The 20446-nt window shown below is 43.7% G+C and overlaps 1 protein-coding gene across 4 annotated transcripts in view; it reads right to left on the bottom strand.

Annotated features, from left to right (window-relative positions):
- Positions 1-1353: 1353 nt before the first annotated feature.
- The window catches only part of LOC126281679 (myogenesis-regulating glycosidase-like), a 210356-nt gene continuing 191263 nt past the window's right edge, over positions 1354-20446 (bottom strand). For 3 of the 4 annotated variants that reach the window (XM_049980844.1, XM_049980845.1, XM_049980846.1), the window contains 3 exons: positions 9860-10016; positions 1803-1994; positions 1354-1701 (listed from right to left, as the gene is read on the bottom strand). In XM_049980844.1, the coding sequence (XP_049836801.1) occupies positions 1571-1701; positions 1803-1994; positions 9860-10016 (480 nt within the window). In that variant the 3' untranslated portion in view covers positions 1354-1570. The remainder of the gene's footprint in view (positions 1702-1802; positions 1995-9859; positions 10017-20446) is intronic. The other variant, XR_007551295.1, reaches the window with a different exon arrangement.

Raw genomic sequence — 20446 nt, 5'->3', positions numbered from 1 at the left:
TGGGCAGGCCAACTAGAAAAGAAACAGCAGTGGGGCATTCGCCAAGTACTGTAGCTGCCTCTATCCGGGCCCGGCGTTCACTAGTATATGCTGCGAGTCATTCTGAAGCAGTTATGCCGAAATGCCATTGATATTCTCTTTTTCATCTTATTTTTTGAGTCATAAACTTTCTGACTGGTTTGATGCAATTCTCCATGAACTTCTTTCTTGTACCAATCTCTCCATTTTAGAGTAGTATCTGGCCGCGTGTAGTGGCCGTGCTGTTTGAGACGCCATGTCACGGATTGCGGGACCCCTTCCTCCGGAGGTTCGAGTCCTCCCTCGGGCGTAGCTGTGTTTGTTATTCTTAACATAAGTTGAATTAAGTGGTGTGTAAGTCTAGGGACCGATGACCTCATCAGTTTGGTTCCTTGAGAGTTCAAACACATTTGAAAATTTAGAGTAGTATTTGCCCCTTATTATTTGTTTATGTAATCCAATCTCTGTCTTACCACACGGTTTTTGCGAGATGCTGATGTATTTACCATTAGAACAGTAACTGAAATAAGTGACAGTTCAACACAAAAAGTAGTCTACTTCGCACATTTTCATACGCTTATGTCATATGGTATTATTTTTTGGGGTAATTCTTCTGATTCAAAAAGGGTATTTTTGTCTCAAAAACGGACTGTTTGAGTTATCTGTGGTGTGAGTTCGAGAACCTCTTGTTGACCCCTATTCAATAGTCTGGGAATTCTGATATTGCCCTCACAGTATATATTTTCTTTAATGTCGTTTGTTGTTAGCAATGTTAGCTTATTCCCAAAAGTTAGCAGCTTTCACTCAGTTAATACTAGGCAGAAATCAAATCTGCATGTGGAATGCACTTCCTTGACTCTTGTGCAGAAAGGCGTGCAGTATTCTGCTGCAACCATTTTCAATAAGCTACCACAAGAACTCAAAAATCTTAGCAGTAGCCCAAACACTTTTAAGTCTAAACTGAAGAGTTTCCTCATGGCTCACTCCTTCTATTCTGTCGAGGAGCTACTGGAAGAGTTGAAAAATTAAGCAAATTCCAGTGTTACATTGTTGATTTGTTTTATTTAAGCTTACGAATTGTCGCCTGAATATGTTACTTATATTTCATTTTATCTGTTTCTACTATCGTGTTATAATTTCATGTATTGTCTCGTTCCATGACCATGGAGACTTCTCCTTAATTTGGTCCCACAGAACAATAAATACATAAATAAAATAAAAAAATAAAAGCAATACCATCCGTTCGTCTTCGCAGTATTTACTGTTTGTTCTTGTAGCACAGGAAACGGTCAGAGTGGACGGTGGCTATGGGTTGCGTGGCGTAAATCCTTGACAATTATTACATACATTTATTGATTACATTAAATGACTCCAAACGCATACATAAGACAACGTAAGTGAGGTAGTCAGTGGTCTAATTACCAAAATTCAAAACTTAATATCTAACACAATAGAACACACACCATTAAAAATGATTAAAGCACTCTCAGTATTATTTTAAGGATAAGAGTTGATGCTGATAACATATTAATAAATGAGACTGACAAGAGAATTATGTAAATAGGTGGTGGAATGTAGGCAAACAAATGTAGAAAACTACAGTACTGGTGATCCAACGACATGCTGTTGCAGAAATGAACAATCGAAGCTGTGAAGAGCCTCCATTGTCGAGATCAGGGTAATCTGGAAAACGGAATGAGTTGATGAGAATGTTGCAGCACTGTTGTTGCATTTCATAAGAATCTATATTTCTCACGTGAGGTAGAGGTACAAGACATGCCTACCGGAGAGTCGGGTGAAATAAGGCAGGACGCTGAGTGGAGCCGAGTAGTTGGTGAGCCAGATAGGGCCATCTATGATTGGGTGTTTTGCGTCCGCCTCGTCCCTCCAGATGCCCTTCGGCAGGTAGATGTCACGGCTGACAGCGCCCTCCTCCATAACCGGCGCCACCAACAGGTCCTCTCCCAGCAGGAACTCTGCACGGAAAACACGGAACACGTCACAAACGTTTGCAAAGCACCAAAGCACCAAAAGAGCTGTATAGAAATGTCTAACATAGTGAAGGCACAAAATAACCTATGTTTCCCGTCGCATTTACCAGTCCAGTGTCTCAAACTATGCAGTCTAATATGCTGAAATCCAATTTTTGATGTTCTCTTAGTTGATTGCTAATTTTACTTTGTCCGCAGCTCGTGGTCTCGCGTTAGCGTTCTCGTTTCCCGAGTACGGATTCCCGGGTTCGATGCCCGGTGGGGTCAGGGATTTTCACCTGCCTCGAGATGTCTGGGTGTTGTCTTCATCCTCATCATCATCATCATTATCATTCATCCCCCATTAAGGTCGGAGGAAGGCAATGGCAAAACCACCTCCACTAGGACCTTGGCTAGTACGGCGGTGCAGGTCTCCCGCTTCGTTCCCCCTACGCTCTGTCAAGGAGTATGGGACTTCATCAACATCTTTAATTTGAGGTTGCTTCATGTGCTCTGCCTACTTCATCACCATTACATAAGTCACAGGGCGTGAACAAAGTAGATATCCAGTTTTTCATGTGCTGACAGAAAAAAAAGTTATCAGTGAGTAGAACGAAATTCAATTAGAATCTGTATTACCTTAAGAACCACTTAAATTGTTAGTAAAATAAAACAGTTAGTGCGATGATACATTAAATCTGCAGTAAGGCAAATAGTGAGTATCAGCTCTTTATTAAAGTTTATGAATAAGGGGCATCAACAAATCGAACTACGTAACTGCAACGACATTTTGTCGTATAAATGGTACCAGGAAGGGCTGAAGTACAATTTGAGTCATATTTCTGCTGAGATGATTATAGTTTTATCGATTAGTGATGATACCTTTTGTACTCATTAAAAACTACCTGTAGATGATTGCTACAACGGTGCTCAGTTGATTATAACGTATCTCCTACTATTGGGGGTAATTCCGGTAGTCTCACTGGTGCTCAGGATCACGTAACACACGTCGCTTCGTCTCCCTCAAGCCGCTGGTCCTCCTGACGTTGAGTTAGACACGCACTCCTCTGACTCACAAAAGGGACAGAAGAATAACTGAGCAAGTTAAGGCCTCCGGTACATGTAACATTTATGTGGAGTTGGGAATCGATTCTGGAAGATGATGACCAGGGACACGTGCAATATATGTAAATTCACTGAAGGATAAGAAACATTGTCTAAGTAAGAGCTTAACACTCTTCTAAAGTGTCCTGTATGAAGTGCTGTACTGGTCAATAAAAACAGAGCCAATAGCTAGAAACAAAATGCTGTGGCCTTCTCCACCAGACATCACGGCGCCTAGAGTATCAACAACGAAACTGACAGCCTGTAGCTGCGGGTTGCCCGCCTCGCAGGCACACCGAAGCACTACACAACCGACAGGCAATATTGATGAGCGGCCACAGCAACAAACACAACAACAACACCACAGCAAAGACACCAGCGGCCGCCAGGGGCCACTACCGGCCCACATAAACATACGGAAGAGGTCGCTCAAGATCCCAGAACTATTTTCAAACGTCACACCACGTGATGGAAAATAGTTCCGAGGTACTCATCCACCGAAGCGCTATAAAGGCCGGCGCTCGGCCGCACATCGGCAGTTCATCTACCGCCAGCAGACTTGGATAGCTCCCGCCCGGCAGCCCGGCTTGGATTTTCACGCTGATCTCTGGATTAGGCTTCGTATATCGGAGAAGTCTCTGGCGGAGATTAGTAGGAAGTTATTTCAGTTGTTTTTTATCTTATTATTGTATGTAATAGTTGATTCGATGTCGGATCACTGTTTTGTGTTGTTGTTATACTTGTAGAATTTGTTTTGGTTAATTGAACAGTCCGATAAATTGTTTTCGGACTTCGACCGTTAGTTTCTTCTACTTACGCAGACATATCACAGAAAAACCATTACTAAGTATTGAGTATGTGCGTTTATTTGATCAGCTTCGTAATCAACAGTTTGTGATGTTGACATATCAATCTATAAAATAATGTGTAATATTAGTTTCATTCCCACATTTTTAACAAAATATCTCACTGTATTTTTCATAGTAACTCATTCTAAGTCTCACGCTGCTCTTAGTAAAATACCCCTTTACCGCTAATCATATTAATTACGGAATGGTCATAGAACACGAACCTACTTTCTCTTTTTTTTTTTTTTTTTTTTTTTGAATGTACATGTGAATAGTTCTAGTACAAACTGACGAACTGACCACGCTAAAGTACAATAGGATGCCGCGAGAGACGTCGAAACAAGACGAAGAAGCCAATTGATAAAGTGGGGTATCGCGAGGTATTTCTTTTTCGGCCACAGCAGATTTTCTCATTTCATAATATTGAACGCCTACGGAGGAAGAACATATGGTTACATAAACGAAGGGCATTTCGCTTCTTGTCTTTTATGCTAGTTTCAGAAAGAAGATTGTAGAATATTATTAGCGTAGTTTGTGTTGTGTGCCGTGGTGCTGCGTGTATTTACCAATCAAGTGTCTTATGACATGAAGTTCTTCTGTGGAAATTTCTGTGAAGATACGAACACTTCTGTTTTTAAGTACTATCGACTGTTTACAAACGAAGAACATTGCTTAAAATATTGTTTTCAAGTGTTTGAAACTCATTCCGTGAACGTGTTTCTCTTTCTTTGCTCTAAATAAGATGTAAATGAAAGTGAGAACGCTATTCAAGGAATTTTATTATGTCGAAGTAGTAGGTATATAAACTTTCACCATTACTCAGTATAACACACACAGTATGTAAGTAGTACTTGATTCACTATCGGTGCCATCAGTAAGAAAAAAGAACTGATGCTTGGCGTCAGGACTTTCGTGAATTGGTTATTTTCTAATCAAAGAAGTTATGTATCAGATTATGATACTAACGAATTATCGCCACATGCAACATAACTAAAAACAATGAGTATCAGTCACAGGTGGGTGAAGGCCCCAGTACTAATTGATCTAGGGCATAAATTGTATCTGTGATGGGGGAGTTATTGTCTGTCCATCGAAATTGTCCGGGTTCTTAACAGTAGACACTAGTACCTGAGATTTATTAACGGCCAAAGAATGGAGATAAGAAGCGTGGAAAAATTGGCTTGTGACTGACGTTACGATTAGCCGTGCATAAATAATTAACACTGGTGCCACGCAGCAACCAAAGATGACGACACCAAAAGTTATCGATAGCGAAAATTACTGAACAGTGGGTGAGGCAGAATTAACTCTGTCGCTCTGTCTTTTGACAAGTGAAAGAGCAGGATTCCACACAGCATTCAAGAACAAATTTGCATCTGTATTTTCAAGGTTACTTGCTGATTTAATTTCAGCTGCATCCTTAATAAAACTATCCCAGTAACTGCATGCCAGAATCTCCGTATTGTTATATCCCATTGGCTGACCAGTGCCAAGACAGTAACAACAGTCCATTTGATCGGCCGTAAATGCCTGTGCGACATTTATGCTAAGTACATCGGTCCCGCACGGTCGTGATAGTCTGACCAATATACTACGTGCCACAACTGTAGGAAATGGCACAGACACGTGCCTTACGTAAGATCACACTTAACGAAACAAGAAAAAGCCCTACTCGTAGATGGAGATACGAAAACACATTTCACATGTTATTTCCCCAAAACAAGACCAATCTTACTGGAAATGCTCCGTGCACAAGACAAACTTCCGTACGAACTCGGCGTATTGGCATCACACACTTGGTGCACGGTTGGTCAATAGCGCAACGCTTTTCTGATCTGCCTTTCACGATATCCTAAGCTGGTGCGTTTGCTGGCGCCAGTTTCTTTCGATTGTCTCGACTTCGATGCTTACTTGTTTTCTTAACATCTTTGGCGGCGCAGGATTTTAACTAGATTGCGCGCGCTCTGCTAGAGCGTGACGTGCGAGTATCCGCGGTAGCTAGAGTAACGTTGGCGCGTCTGAATGCAGAACGGTGAGAGGCCGAGTCGGCACGTCGAAGGAGCGTGGCTAGCCGCTACTGCGTGAATAACCGTTACAATGCAAATCTTCTGCCCATGGTGAATGAGATTTCCTCGAGCTTGGAAGGAGAAGTTCTGTCTAGTCGGTTACAAGTGACACAGGCAGAATGAATTGGAGTCGTCGAGTTGCTTCCGTGGGTGCAGTTCATGCTAACTACACTCCTGGAAATTGTAATAAGAACACCGTGAATTCATTGTCCCAGGAAGGGGAAACTTTATTGACTCATTCCTGGGGTCAGATACATCACATGATCACACTGACAGAACTACAGGCACATAGACATAGGCAACAGAGCATGCACAATGTCGGCACTAGTACAGTGTATATCCACCTTTCACAGCAATGCAGGCTGCTATTCTCCCATGGAGACGATCGTAGAGATGCTGGATGTAGTCCTGTGGAACGGCTTGCCATGCCATTTCCACCTGGCGCCTCAGTTGGACCAGCGTTCGTGCTGGACGTGCAGACCGCGTGAGACGACGCTTCATCCAGTCCCAAACATGCTCAATGGGGGACAGATCCGGAGATCTTGCTGGCCAGGGTAGTTGACTTACACCTTCTAGAGCACGTTGGGTGGCACGGGATACATGCGGACATGCATTGTCCTGTTGGAACAGCAAGTTCCCTTGCCGGTCTAGGAATGGTAGAACGATGGGTTCGATGACGGTTTGGATGTACCGTGCACTATTCAGTGTTCCTTCGACGATCACCAGAGGTGTACAGCCAGTGTAGGAGATCGCTCCCCACACCATTAAGCTGGGTGGTGGCCCTGTGTGCCTCGGTCGTATGCAGTCCTGATTGTGGCGCTCACCTGCACGGCGCCAAACACGCATACGACCATCATTGGCACCAAGGCAGAAGCGACTCTCATCAATGAAGACGACACGTCTCCATTCGTCCCTCCATTCACGCCTGTCGCGACACCACTGGAGGCGGGCTGCACGATGTTGGGGCGTGAGCGGAAGACGGCCTAACGGTGTGCGGGACCGTAGCCCAGCTTCATGGAGACGGTTGCGAATGGTCCTTGCCTATACCCCAGGAGCAACAGTGTCCCTGATTTGCTGGGAAGTCCAACTGCGTAGGATCCTGCGGTCTTGGCGTGCATCCGTGCGTCACTGCGGTCCGGTTCCAGGTCGACGGGCACGTGCACCTTTCCGCCGACCACTGGCGACAACATCGATGTACTGTGGAGACCTCACGCCCCACGTGTTGAGCAATTCGGCGGTACGTCCACCCGGCCTCCCGTTGCCCACTATACGCCCTCGCTCAAAGTCCGCCAACTGCACAAACGGTTCACCTCCACGCTGTCGCGGCATGCTACCAGTGTTAAAGACTGCGATGGAGATCCGTATGCCACGGCAAACTGGCTAACACTGACGGCGGCGGTGCACAAATGCTGCGCAGCTAGCGCCATTCGACGGCCAACACCGCGGTTCCTGGTGTGTCCGCTGTGCCGTGCGTGTGATCATTGCTGGTACAGCCCTCTCGCAGTGTCCGGAGCAAGTATGGTGGGTCTGACACACCGGTGTCAATGTGTTCTTTTTTCCATTTCCAGGAGTGTATATATTCCATTGTACTAAAAACAGTTTGGAATTGTTCCAGTTGCTTATAACTGAATTTGGTGTCGTCACCTGACACCGCCACGGCGGTTAAAGAAGTGTAACTACGCTCACCAAATAAACACGAAGCATGCCTGAACACGTAGCTAGAAGTGTAACTAAGTAGTGCATAAGTCTGGAGTTCCAAGATACGCTGAAATATTTTTCCCATTCTACCTGTTATGTCATCATTTTATTCTGGTGTTTAAATGTGCGCCAAGATAATTCTTTCTATTCTAATTTTCATGCAATGATTGTAGTGAGGGTTTCAAGGGATTGGCTACTCAAATTTTGAGAGCTGTCACTGGCCAAGTAGTCACGGAGGTTAATTCTGTTGGTTTCATTGTGAAGTATATCATTGAAAGTTATTGATAATTGGCTGTGTAGTTAGGGTTGTGTATCTCATGCCTCAAAATATTGTCTGCCGCTGATGTGTAGATAATTGGCAGTGGTTGACGCGAGCAAACTGGGATCGGATTACCACGACGGCAGAGTGATATTTAAGGCGCTAAATTGAGGGAGGAGGGGGAAGAAAGGATAGGAAAAGGAAATAACTATTGATGTCAATTTCATCGGGACTTACGTAGACTCAGTTGTGACGAGTGAAAGTGCGTGCCGAATATGGGCTCTCCTGCTTACTAGGCAGTTGCGTTAACACTGTGCCATATAGACACAGCGTTCCTCATTATTTTGCGGACCATCTCTGCACGCCTCCAGACCGACCCACATTCCCACTCAGCGCCACGTGTAAGCAGTCTCCATGCATGTCCTCCATGCTCGCTACATTGAGATTCTCACAGGAAGTCGAAAGTACTTCTGCATCGGCACTGAATTTGGTGGATTGACTGCCCATGTAAGAAAGTCAGTTATATGTAGGCACGGTGTCTGGTCATTCAGAAGTGTCCACAAGAAAACACACCATGCATTCATATAAATAATTAAAATGTACCCATTTGAAACACCTCCACACAGCTATACAGGGTGTTACAAAAAGGTACGGCCAAACTTTCAGGAAACATTCCTCACACACAAAGAAAGAAAATATGTTATGTGCGCATGTGCCCGGAAACGCTTACTTTCCATGTTAGAGCTCATTTTATTACTTCTCTTCAAATCACATTAATCATGGAATGGAAACACACCAACAGAACGTACCAGCGTGATTTCAAACACTTTCTTACAGGACATGTTCAAAATATTCTCCGTTAGCGAGGATACATGCATCCACCCTCCGTCGCATGGAATCCCTGATACGCTGATGCAGCCCTGGAGAATGGCGTATTGTATCACAGCCGTCCACAATACGAGCACGAAGAGTCTACATTTGGTACCGGGATTGCTTAGACAAGAGCTTTCAAATGCCCCCATCAATGAAAGTCAAGAGGGTTGAGGTCAGGAGAGCGAGGAGTCATGGAATTGGTCCGCCTCTACCAATGAGCTCTAGCATGGAAATTATGCGTTTCCGGACACGTCCACATAACATGTTTTCTTTATTTGTGTATGAGGAATGTTTCCTGAAAGTTTGGCCGTACCTTTTTGTAACACCCTGTATATCACAAATCGCTGCAGATTTAATGTAAGTATATCTGTTTCTTTCATTTCCCTCAACTGTGTCCCCTTCTCTCCACCCCCCCCCCCACCAATGTATCACCGCCCCTTCCCCCCTTTCTTGCTTTATCACTCGTATCGCTATCCTTGGCAGATCCTCCCAGTTTTTTCTTCATCAGTGTGGTACGTCAGTGCTGCCTTTTACACAGTGTTGCTGTCCGTGATTGTTTTGTGCTATGTCACCCATCGCAACTTTTATGCTCCGGCCCTGTGTTCTTTTAATCCATACTGTGTGTGTTGTTTTTTTGCGTAAATTACTTTTTTAGATTTTCTCCATTTTACATTCACCCCCCCTTTTTAGTATGCTCTCTTTCATTATCTTACCCCCTTTTTTTCTATATACCGCCATATTTTTTTCTTTTATGTTGTTTTAAATGTCATCTGTTATAAACTTCATGTTTTTTGGCTGAAGAGCAGCGACTATGCTGCTGCCAGCCCACTCCAGATGGGGAATTGAACTACAATAAAGGAAAAAAAAATCCTCAAAACTGTGGATCATACTGTCGCACCTTAAAACCTACTCATTTCCTTTCATACTCAAGAGGTATGGTAGTGTCTAGCCGACGTAGGAAGGACGCTAGATGGCAGTGGACCACCACACAGTGTAAAAATAGAGACGCCTCTCACGCCATACCTGAGTTTATGCCCAGGGCCGTGTCGTCGGTGGGGGCGATCCACCAGACTGGGGGGTTGACGGGGCTGCCGTCCCTCACTGCCTTCTTCATCAGGTCTATGATGCGCGGGGCGTGGCGGGCGTGAAGCGCAGTCAGATGCCGGCTCAGACCCACCGTCTGGAACAGAACGAACACTCCCAGAACTGGCTGTCCCGTTCACCCACAATTTACAGAGGAGGAATAACTACAGTTCTCAGGGAAACATTGGTGACAAACAGGAAGTTCACTCGATTCACCTTTCTGTATGATCTAATTCTTCAGTTATATGGAATGGAACATGAATATAGACTATACGTAATAATTAATAACATATAAGCCTTCACAGCCGGCGTCTTAATTAATTAAAACTTCCGGGCTGAATTGCCGTGGTCCATACATAAAACTTCTCCTTCCTGGCGTTTCGTTAAATGTCGTGAAGTGTTACCTTCAGTTTAAAAATCGAGCTGAACTTACGAGAGCAGCAGAAAGTGTCGTCAGTTCTGTCTCTAAGCTAGTCGTAGGTTGTGTTCCAAAAATGAACAGCACAGAGACAGAAGTGATGACACTTTCTGCAGGACCTGACCATCAATTTGCAGGACAAAGCTCAAGCACGTACAGTGCAAGCTGTTACTGATTTCTTTGACTAATAGGACAGCTAAGTACTATACCACATACTACACTCCCCTAAATTAAAACTTCGTAATAGTATCCTACGTCTTCCACATCGTTGGCAACAAGTTATACACAATGCTGTTGACTACTTTGAAGGTCAATAAAACCTTGAAATACGAATCTATTTTGTACGAGCTGTAAATAAATAGCTGCCACTGTCAAATTCCAACTCTCGTACATTCCAACGCAATGACCTCACAGGATATCATCATGGTCCTGTCTTATGATGTCACAAATGTAGAGATATGAAGACATTTTGACTCGATGCCCATAAGTAGTATGGAAGGTGTTGCCTGCCCTCACGCACTAGAGCGGCTGTGAGGCATCTTTCAGTTGAATGAGTGTCGAAGTCTCTGACAGGTAGGTTTTTAATGTGCACAACGAAGGTTTGTGCATGGCACTGAGGGTGTTGCTGAGCAGGTGTCATAGACGGACCCTATACCGTTTTATTGAAGGACATGGCAGTGTTCCACATTTATGTGATCACGCTAAAAGATGGTGCGAACCACGAGGGCTGAAAAGCATGACGTGTCCGAAGCTATTCTACTGCATTCTGGAGGCCACCACCATTCTCCATTAAGTTACGCCTTTGTACTTAATAGCTGTTATGGCGATTACGGATGTGATGTGAGAGAAAAATCCGAAAATTGAGATTATATTCATCTCATAGTTGCCTTCCCAGGCAAAGTAGCAGCACTTCAGCAAGAGAATCTATCAAATCACATTTATACAGAGTATTTAAATGGTCTAATATAAGAGATTTAAATGCTTTTCATACCAACTATACTGTCCCACCAAAAGTGAAAGGGGTATGTGAGGGAAAAGTAACCGAAGAAACTAGGATCTTTCGTAGTTCGAGAATTTCTTCAAGAGGACATGCATTGTACCAAATAACTTTATTAGGCATAAATTAAAACTTCCGGGCTGAATTGCCGTGGTCCGTACATAAAACTTTTTCTCCTTCTTGACGTTTCGCTACCCACTGCGAACAACATCTTCTGAGGTGAGTCGACGACTGGCTGCTAGGCACTGGAGGTCCCGCTTATATAGAGTGCTTAGATGGCGCCACCACTCGTCACGTGCTTTCGACTTTAAAACTATCTCTGGCTAGTACCATCTCTCTCGATTACAGGTAATAGATTGTCACTGCGTTGGTACAAAGTCGACCGCTATATCTTGTCTAGTTTTAATCCTTCTTCTTTTTTATTGAAATTATTTTCGTGCTTGCAGATCTCTATAGTTTCTCTATACAAGCGGGTATAATAATGTGACGTCTTAGCTATCACCTTTGTCTCACTAGATTTTATTTCGTCATCATCATCTTTGTAAACGTGTTCCGTTACAGCTGCTTTGTTAATTTGTCCCAATCTACAGTTCCTTTTGTGTTCCGTCAGGCGATTACTAACACTCCTTTTGGTTGTTCCAATTTAAACCATGCCACAGCCTCACCGAATTTTATACACAGGTAGGGTAGCCAAGAGGTGTCGTGCGTCTTTTACCGATCTTAAATTTTCACTAATTTCTTGGTAGGTCGAAAAGAAAAAGCTTTTCCAGCCGACGGTTGTTGTTGTCGTGTGTTTTCTGACACTTTTCTTCTAGGGTGGAGTGCTCGATCTATTTCCTTGTCAGGAAGAAAAGTGTCCAAAAATACACAACAACCGTCGGCTGGAAAAGTTTTTCTTCCATTTATTCATAACATCACGGACCGTATTGGGAAAGTTTTGGCTAAGTTTCATGTGGAGACAATCTTTCGACCTACCACGAAAACTAGTGAAAGTTTAAGATCGGTGAAAGACACACGACATCCCTTAGCCTACCCCAGGTGTGTATAAAATTCCGTGTTGCTATGGCATGATTTATATTGGAACAACTGAAAGGAGTGTTAATACCCGAATAACAGAACACAAAAGGAACAGTAGATTGGGACAAATCGACAAATCAGCTGTAGCGGAACACGTTTACAAAGAGAGTGATCACGAAATAAAATTTAGTGAGACAAACGTGATGGCTAAGACCTCACATTATTATACCCGCATGTATAGAGAATCTATAGAGATCTACAAGCCCGAAAAGAATTTTAATAAAAAAGAAGAGTTAAAACTAGACCAGATATGGCAGTCGACTTTCTACCAACGATGTGACAATCGATTATCTGTAATCGAGAGAGATGGCATTAGCCGGATATAGTTTTAAAGTCGAAAGCAAATGATGAGTGGTGACGCCATCTAAGCGCTCTATACAGGGTGTTACAAAAAGGTACCGCCAAACTTTCAGGAAACAGTCCTCACACACAAATAAAGAAAAGATGTTATATGGACATGTGTCCGGAAACGCTTAATTTCCATGTTAGGGCTCATTTTAGTTTCGTCAGTATGTACTGTACTTCCTCGATTCACCGCCAGTTGGCCCAATTGAAGGAAGGTAGTGTTGACTTCGGTGCTTGTGTTGACATGCAACTCATTGCTCTACAGTACTAGCATAAAGCACATCAGTACATAGCATCAACAGGTTAGTGTTCATCACGAATGGTTTTACAGTCAGTGCAATGTTTACAAATGCGGAGTTGGCATTTGCCCATTTGGATTAGCACGAGGCAATAGCCGTGGCGCGGTACGTTTGTATCGAGACAGATTTCCAGAACGAAGGTGTCCCGACAGGAAGACGTCCGAAGGAAATGATCAGCGTGTTAGGGAGCACGTAATATTCCAGCCTATGACTTGCGACTGGGAAAGACCTAGAACGACGAGGACACCTGCAATGGACGAGGCAATTCTTCGTGCAGTTGACGATGACCCTAATGTCAGCGTCAGGGAAGTTGCTGTTGTAACAGGTAACATTGACCACGTCACTGTATGGAGAGTGCTACTAGAGAACCAGTTGTTTCCGTACCATGTACAGCGTGTGCAGGCACTATGAGCAGCTGATTTCAGTGCAAAAGTTCTCTTTACGGATGAGGCTTGATTACAACGTGATCAAACTGTAAATTTTCACAATCAACACGTGTGGACTACGAGAATCCGCACGCAATTGTGCAATCACGTCATCAACACAGATTTTCTGTGAACGTTTGAGCAGACATTGTTAGTGATGTCTTGATTGGGCCCCATGTTCTTCCGCCAACGCTCAGTGGAGCACATAATCATGATTTCATACGGGATACTCTACCTGTGCTGCTAGAACATGTGCCTTTACAAGTACGATACAACATGTGGTTCATGCACGATGGAGCTCCTGCACATTTCAGTCGAAATGTTCGTACGCTTCTCAACAACTCGTTCGGTGACCGATGGATTTGTAGAGGTGGACCAATTCCATGACCTCCTCGCTCTCCTGACCTCAACCCTCTTGACTTTCATTTATGGGGGCATTTGAAAGCTCGTGTCTAAGCAATCCCGATACCAAATGTAGAGACTCTTCGTGCTCGTATTGTGGACGGCTGTGATACAATACGCCATTCCCCAGGGCTGCATCAGCGCATCAGGGCTTCCATGTGACGGAGGTTGGATGCATGTATCCTCGCTAACAGAGGACATTTTGAACGTTTGCTGTAACAAAGTGTTTGAAGTCATGCTGGTACGTTCTGTTGCTGTGTGTTTCCATTCCATGATTAATGTGATTTGAAGAGAAGTAATCCAATGAGCTATAACATGGAAATTAATCGTTTCCGGACACATGTCCACATAACATCTTTTCTTTCTTTGTGTGTGAGGAATGTTCCCTCAAAGTTTGGCCGTACATTTTTGTAACACCCTGTATAACCGGGACCTCCAGAGCCTAGCTGCCAGTCGTCGACTCACCTCAGAAGATGTTGCCCACAGTAGGCAACGAAACGTCAGGAAGGAGAAGTTTTGTGTATTGACCACGGCAATTCAGCCAGGACGTTTTAATTTATGCGTAATAAAGTTATTTGGTAAAATGCTATGTCCTCTTGAAGAAATTGTCGAACTGTAATAGATCCCATTTTCTTCAATTACTTTTCGGACCTGTCATGCTTTTCAGCCCTCGTGGTTTGCGCCATCCTTTAGCGTGATCACATAAAGGTGGAACACTGCCATGTCCTTAAAAAAAGGTATGTCTATGACACTTGCCCAGCAACACCCTCAGTGACAAGCACAAACCTTCGTTGAGCACATTAAAAATCTACCTGTGAGAGAGTTCGACACTCATTCAATTGAGAGATGCCTCACAGCTTCTCTAGTGCCAGAGTGCAGGCAACAACTTCCATACTACTTACGGGCATCGAGTCAAAAAGTCTTTATATCTCTACATTTGTGACATCATAAGACAGGACCTTGATGATATCCTGTGAGGTCATTGCCTTTGAATGTACGAGAGTTGGAACTTTAATAGCAGCGACTATTTATTTACAGCTCATAAAAAAAGATACTTGTTTCAAAGTTTTACTGACCTTCAAAGTAGTCAGCAGCATTGTGTATAAGCCGTTGCCAACGATAGCGAAGTGGTAGGATACTATTACGAGGACTTAATCAGGGGAGTGCAGTAGGTGGTATAGCACTTAGCAGCCCAATCAGTCAAACAAATCAGTAACAGCTTGGGGTGATAAACACACACACACACACACACACACACACACACACACACACACACACACACACACACACAACACACAAGAGCGGATGCAGTATGCAATGTGTTTTCTAGGACAGGGTATTACTGCCCTGAACGCAGTCCTTGACCTCTCTAATGTCATCATTTGAACACGAATGTCAAGCATGGTTTAATCGATGAGCCTGAGCTCATGAAATTATGAATCAATCAATCAAACAATCAATATGTGGAAATGGAAAGTACAATCAACCTCTCCTTTCTCTTGTCCGCTGGATCCATCTGACCATGGTGCAATATTAAAAATGAAAGATAATGGAAAGAATCCAGTGGTACGCCTTATATCTTCTCCCTCTGCTATTTCTACCAATCAGTGGGTAGTATGAGAAAATAGTCTAGTTTTATTAGTGACAAATTAAAACCTCTCTCACTCTCCCATATTGTCTGACTAATCATACTGCAGTATTCAAAATCAAAGTTTGGAGAAATATCCCATAACGTTAATGAGAAAATTGAAATCCCAGCACATCAGAGTGTAGTATTAACGTAAATACCAATGGAATGGGGCGCAGATTGGTATTCTTGCCAATATGTACGGATGCAAGGCGGTTTAGTATTTTAAACGATACATGAAAGATGTGTTTATAAACATCCACTGATATTTGGATCTGCTTAAAAAGGATGATTACATTGTATGTAGATGTGGTGTCCTAGAGACTGTCTGCCCAGCAACAGAAAAGCCGTTTCCAGAGTTTAAGACCAAAGAAATAACTAAATGTAGTACGGATTTGTTTGTTAAAATTGTAAACTTAAAGCTTTATACATAAATTCAATAATAACGTAGTTCAGAAGTGTTGACAACAAACATGCAAGAACATAGTGAATGCTTCAACGAAGTGTAATGCAGAAAATAAGATGCTGTGTTAAAAATCTATAAATTTTGCCAGCTATAAGAACTGCAAGAAGTGGCTGATCTACTTGTTAAGGCCACAGAAGTGATAGTTTACAGGGAAAAAATTATATACTTATTAAAAGTGGAAACTTGATTTCTTTGTGTTTGTGAAATTGCTGGTTGGAAAAATAAGTATGAAATTACGATGTAAATTTAAATAATAAAATAAACAAAGGATTGGTATTTGTGTGTAAATGAATTTGCTAAAACTAATAAAGTGTTTTCTTATTTTTTACACTAACAAAAAATCTAAGAAAATATTATTTTCGCGTTTCTTTTGAATGATATTATCTTGCAAAGTAGCCGAATGTGGGTAGATGAGTTACCTTGAAAAATGGTTGAATCTAGGTAGCTGAAGGCAAAGCAACCCATATTTCATACTTGTGACATGATATGTGCATGTGTCAAAGCCATTAATGACGTCATACATTCAACGTAAATGACCTCACATGATATTTCCAGGGCAATGGCTTGTGACATCACAAATGTAAACAAATTAAAGCGTTTAGCCGTACCACTGTAGTAGCGACAGGAATTGATTATTTTCTTTTTATAATTATGGTTACCTCTTGAAGTTAATAGCATATACTGTTTCCCTGTTTTGGTATATAAATATAGTTTGCTTTGTATTCACTAAGAGCAAATTACATTAGGGGTAGCTAACAGTAAACACATCAGTTACAACCATCGACAGTTCCACGCTCTAGTACACCAGTTATGAAGTCCTAATTTCATAGATAGGTGCACTCCCAGATCCAGTGCAAATGAAAGAAACAAGTGCTTACATAAGTAAATCTTATAACTAAGTGTGAAGCTTAAGAGAAAATCCATGCATTATTTTCTTTTAACTATTTCTCACTTGTTATAGTTGCTTGACTATTGTGGCAAATGTAGAACTTCTTTCGGCAACCTAGTAAGTCGCTTACAGTTACCACTTTCATACAACAGTCAGACGTGTCAGCCATGGAAAAGCAGAACAAGAGGAGTCGAGATCGAGCTAGGTAAGGCCACAGTCTTCTTATGCCTCTGATAATGCCAGTCAGATTTTCATCATAGTGTGACCACAGCGATATATCCCTTCTCAATAGCAACAGGGTTTTCGAATTATCATTGCAAGCGGGTGCCATCGACAAAATATCGAGAGTGTACCGCCAAGAGTAGTTTTCCACCGGATATTACATAAATGCGCTCGACGTGCACTGAAATCATATTCCAGGTGTTCCAACAGCTTATGAGTGGATGTAACGATATCAGAACGGGATCTACACTCCTGGAAATTGAAATAAGAACACCGTGAATTCATTGTCCCAGGAAGGGGAAACTTTATTGACACATTCCTGGGGTCAGATACATCACATGATCACACTGACAGAACCACAGGCACATAGACATAGGCAACAGAGCATGCACAATGTCGGCACTAGTACAGTGTATATCCACCTTTCGCAGCAATGCAGGCTGCTATTCTCCCATGGAGACGATCGTAGAGATGCTGGATGTAGTCCTGTGGAACGGCTTGCCATGCCATTTCCACCTGGCGCCTTCTGTTGGAACAGCAAGTTCCCTTGCCGGTCTAGGAATGGTAGAACGATGGGTTCGATGACGGTTTGGATGTACCGTGCACTATTCAGTGTCCCCTCGACGATCACCAGAGGTGTACGGCCAGTGTAGGAGATCGCTCCCCACACCATGATGCCGGGTGTTGGCCCTGTGTGCCTCGGTCGTATGCAGTTCTGATTGTGGCGCTCACCTGCACGGCGCCAAACACGAATACGACCATCATTGGCACCAAGGCAGAAGCGACTCTTATCGCTGAAGACGACACGTCTCCATTCGTCCCTCCATTCACGCCTGTCGCGACACCACTGGAGGCGGGCTGCACGATGTTGGGGCGTGAGCGGAAGACGGCCTAACGGTGTGCGGGACCGTAGCCCAGCTTCATGGAGACGGTTGCGAATGGTCCTCGCCGATACACCAGGAGCAACAGTGTCCCTAATTTGCTGGGAAGTGGCGGTGCGGTCCCCTACGGCACTGCGTAGGATCCTACGGTCTTGGCGTGCATCCGTGCGTCGCTGCGGTCCGGTCCCAGGTCGACGGGCACGTGCACCTTCCGCCGACCACTGGCGACAACATCGATGTACTGTGGAGACCTCACGCCCCACGTGTTGACCAATTCGGCGGTACGTCCATCCGGCCTCCCGCATGCCCACTATAGGCCCTCGCTCAAAGTCCGTCAACTGCACATACGGTTCACGTCCACGCTGTCGCGGCATGCTACCAGTGTTAAAGACTGCGATGGAGCTCCGTATGCCACGGCAAACTGGCTGACACTGACGGCGGCGGTGCACAAATGCTGCGCAGCTAGCGCCATTCGACGGCCAACACCACGGTTCCTGGTGTGTCCGCTGTGCCGTGCGTGTGATCATTGCTTGTACAGCCCTCTCGCAGTGTCCGGAGCAAGTATGGTGGGTCTGACACACCGGTGTCAATGTGTTCTTTTTTCCATTTCCAGGAGTGTATTAAGCAAAAGACCGCTACTGGTCAGAGTAATGCGATAGGTTAGAGGAAACAGTGCCACATCATAACAGATGAAGCTAATAGTTGACAGCACAGGTGCTGAGTACAGACGGCTGTAGCCTTTAGGAATAAATATACGATTCTCTTGTGCAAAATGGCTCTAAGCGCAATGGGACTTAACATCTGTGGTCATCAGTCCTTCTATTGTGCAGTTACAGAATGTGGGCTAGGGGATCTCGTCGTTCGTGCTAACAAAAGAGCTATCTGAAAGCTGGATGTGTCAGTTCGACTCGGTAAAACAGAGCACAACTAGTTTTTGCTTCAATAGAATTTTAAGCATTCGTTGTTGAGCATGTTGGAAAGTTTTTGATAATACCTATGGAACCACGAGTCTGCGAAGTAACATGCTTCTGTAGGTTGTTCCATGAAATAAGGAAAGCGTGCACGCATAGAAGAGAATCTGTAGAGCTTTGGTTATTTGCAGTGCGGGATTGATGTTGGCTAAGTCTTCAATACATCCTTATTGGGCTCCTATCGAAGAAGTTCTCAAGGGTTCCATTTCCTTGCACTGAACCGTTGGTAACTACCCGCCAATTTTACTCAACTGCTTTAATTGAAGATTCTGATGGGCCACAGTGGATGGCTTTATTCGATGGGATGGCATCCGAATGAACGGGATTTCCGAACATTGCTTTGAATCCTGCTTTCCAGTACTGAACTACTTTCCATTTATTCAACATTGAAGAGCAGCATCACAAATGCTACTTAGTTGTTCACAGGTATTGGTAATCACTTGGACGAGATCTCACAAGGACCAGATGGTTTCTTTTGAAACAGAACGCCTTAAAGCGTACACAAAACCTGACACCTGCTTCACGTCAAGCTCCGTTCAAACAATATTCCAGACATAGGCGTTTGTATCTGGAACGGTGGTACACTGACGAGAGTGGTTAATAAAGCAAACAAAGCAAAATACGCTGATACCCCACACTACAATTAGTACTACAGCGATGAAGACGTTTGGAAGGGTGCGTGCTTGCATATGCAGCTTGTACAAATGACGACAAAAGATGGTAGACACAACGATTTAGAAGATTATAAATTAACAGCACTAAAATGTTGTTGAGTGAGGTAATTTATTCGATGCATTCTAACGATGAGTTGAGACACAACTTGTCACCTGTGAAAACTGTTAGAAGTGGAGATGACTTGTCAGTAATACACGTACAATGGTACAGCCTCGTAGAAGTTCAGCTGTCGTAGTGATTAAACACTTTGAGGCTCATAGTAAAGGAATTACAGATGAAGGGATGGGTGGTAGAAGAGGGGCCCTGTTAGCTTAAAAATGACTTTGAGCACTATGGGACTCAACTGCTGTGATCATCAGTCCCCTAGAGCTTAGAACTACTTAAACCTAACTAACCTAAGGACATCACACACATCCATGCCCGAGGCAGGATTCGAACCTGCGACCGTAGCAGTCGCACGGTTCCGGACTGCGCGCCTAGAACCGCGAGACCACCGCGGCCGGCTGTTAGCTTAAACACCTCTTGTTATTCTGTTGAATATTGGTTGTAAGAACACATTAGACTTTTACCAGCTTTCATGACAGGAATGCTCGTGATTAAGGTGTCAGGATTAAATCCTGTTTCTCAGCAGAAGCCAGAATCAGCATACACAACCTGTAAGTATAAGAATCAATTTTCGGCACCAGGCGCTGGAAATGAAACATGAAACCGGAGTCTGCGGTGCACCTTAGCTGAAAGCTAGGGTTGGCAAGTTCGTACTAGATTCATGGTAGAAGTGTTTGTAGGAGAAAGAGATGTTCTGGATAGGACTGAAAAGCGAGACCACCTGTGCG

The sequence above is a fragment of the Schistocerca gregaria genome, chromosome 7 (assembly GCF_023897955.1).
Source record: "Schistocerca gregaria isolate iqSchGreg1 chromosome 7, iqSchGreg1.2, whole genome shotgun sequence".
Taxonomy (NCBI): Eukaryota; Metazoa; Arthropoda; class Insecta; order Orthoptera; family Acrididae; genus Schistocerca; species Schistocerca gregaria.
This window is presented reverse-complemented; position numbering and strand designations above follow the sequence as displayed.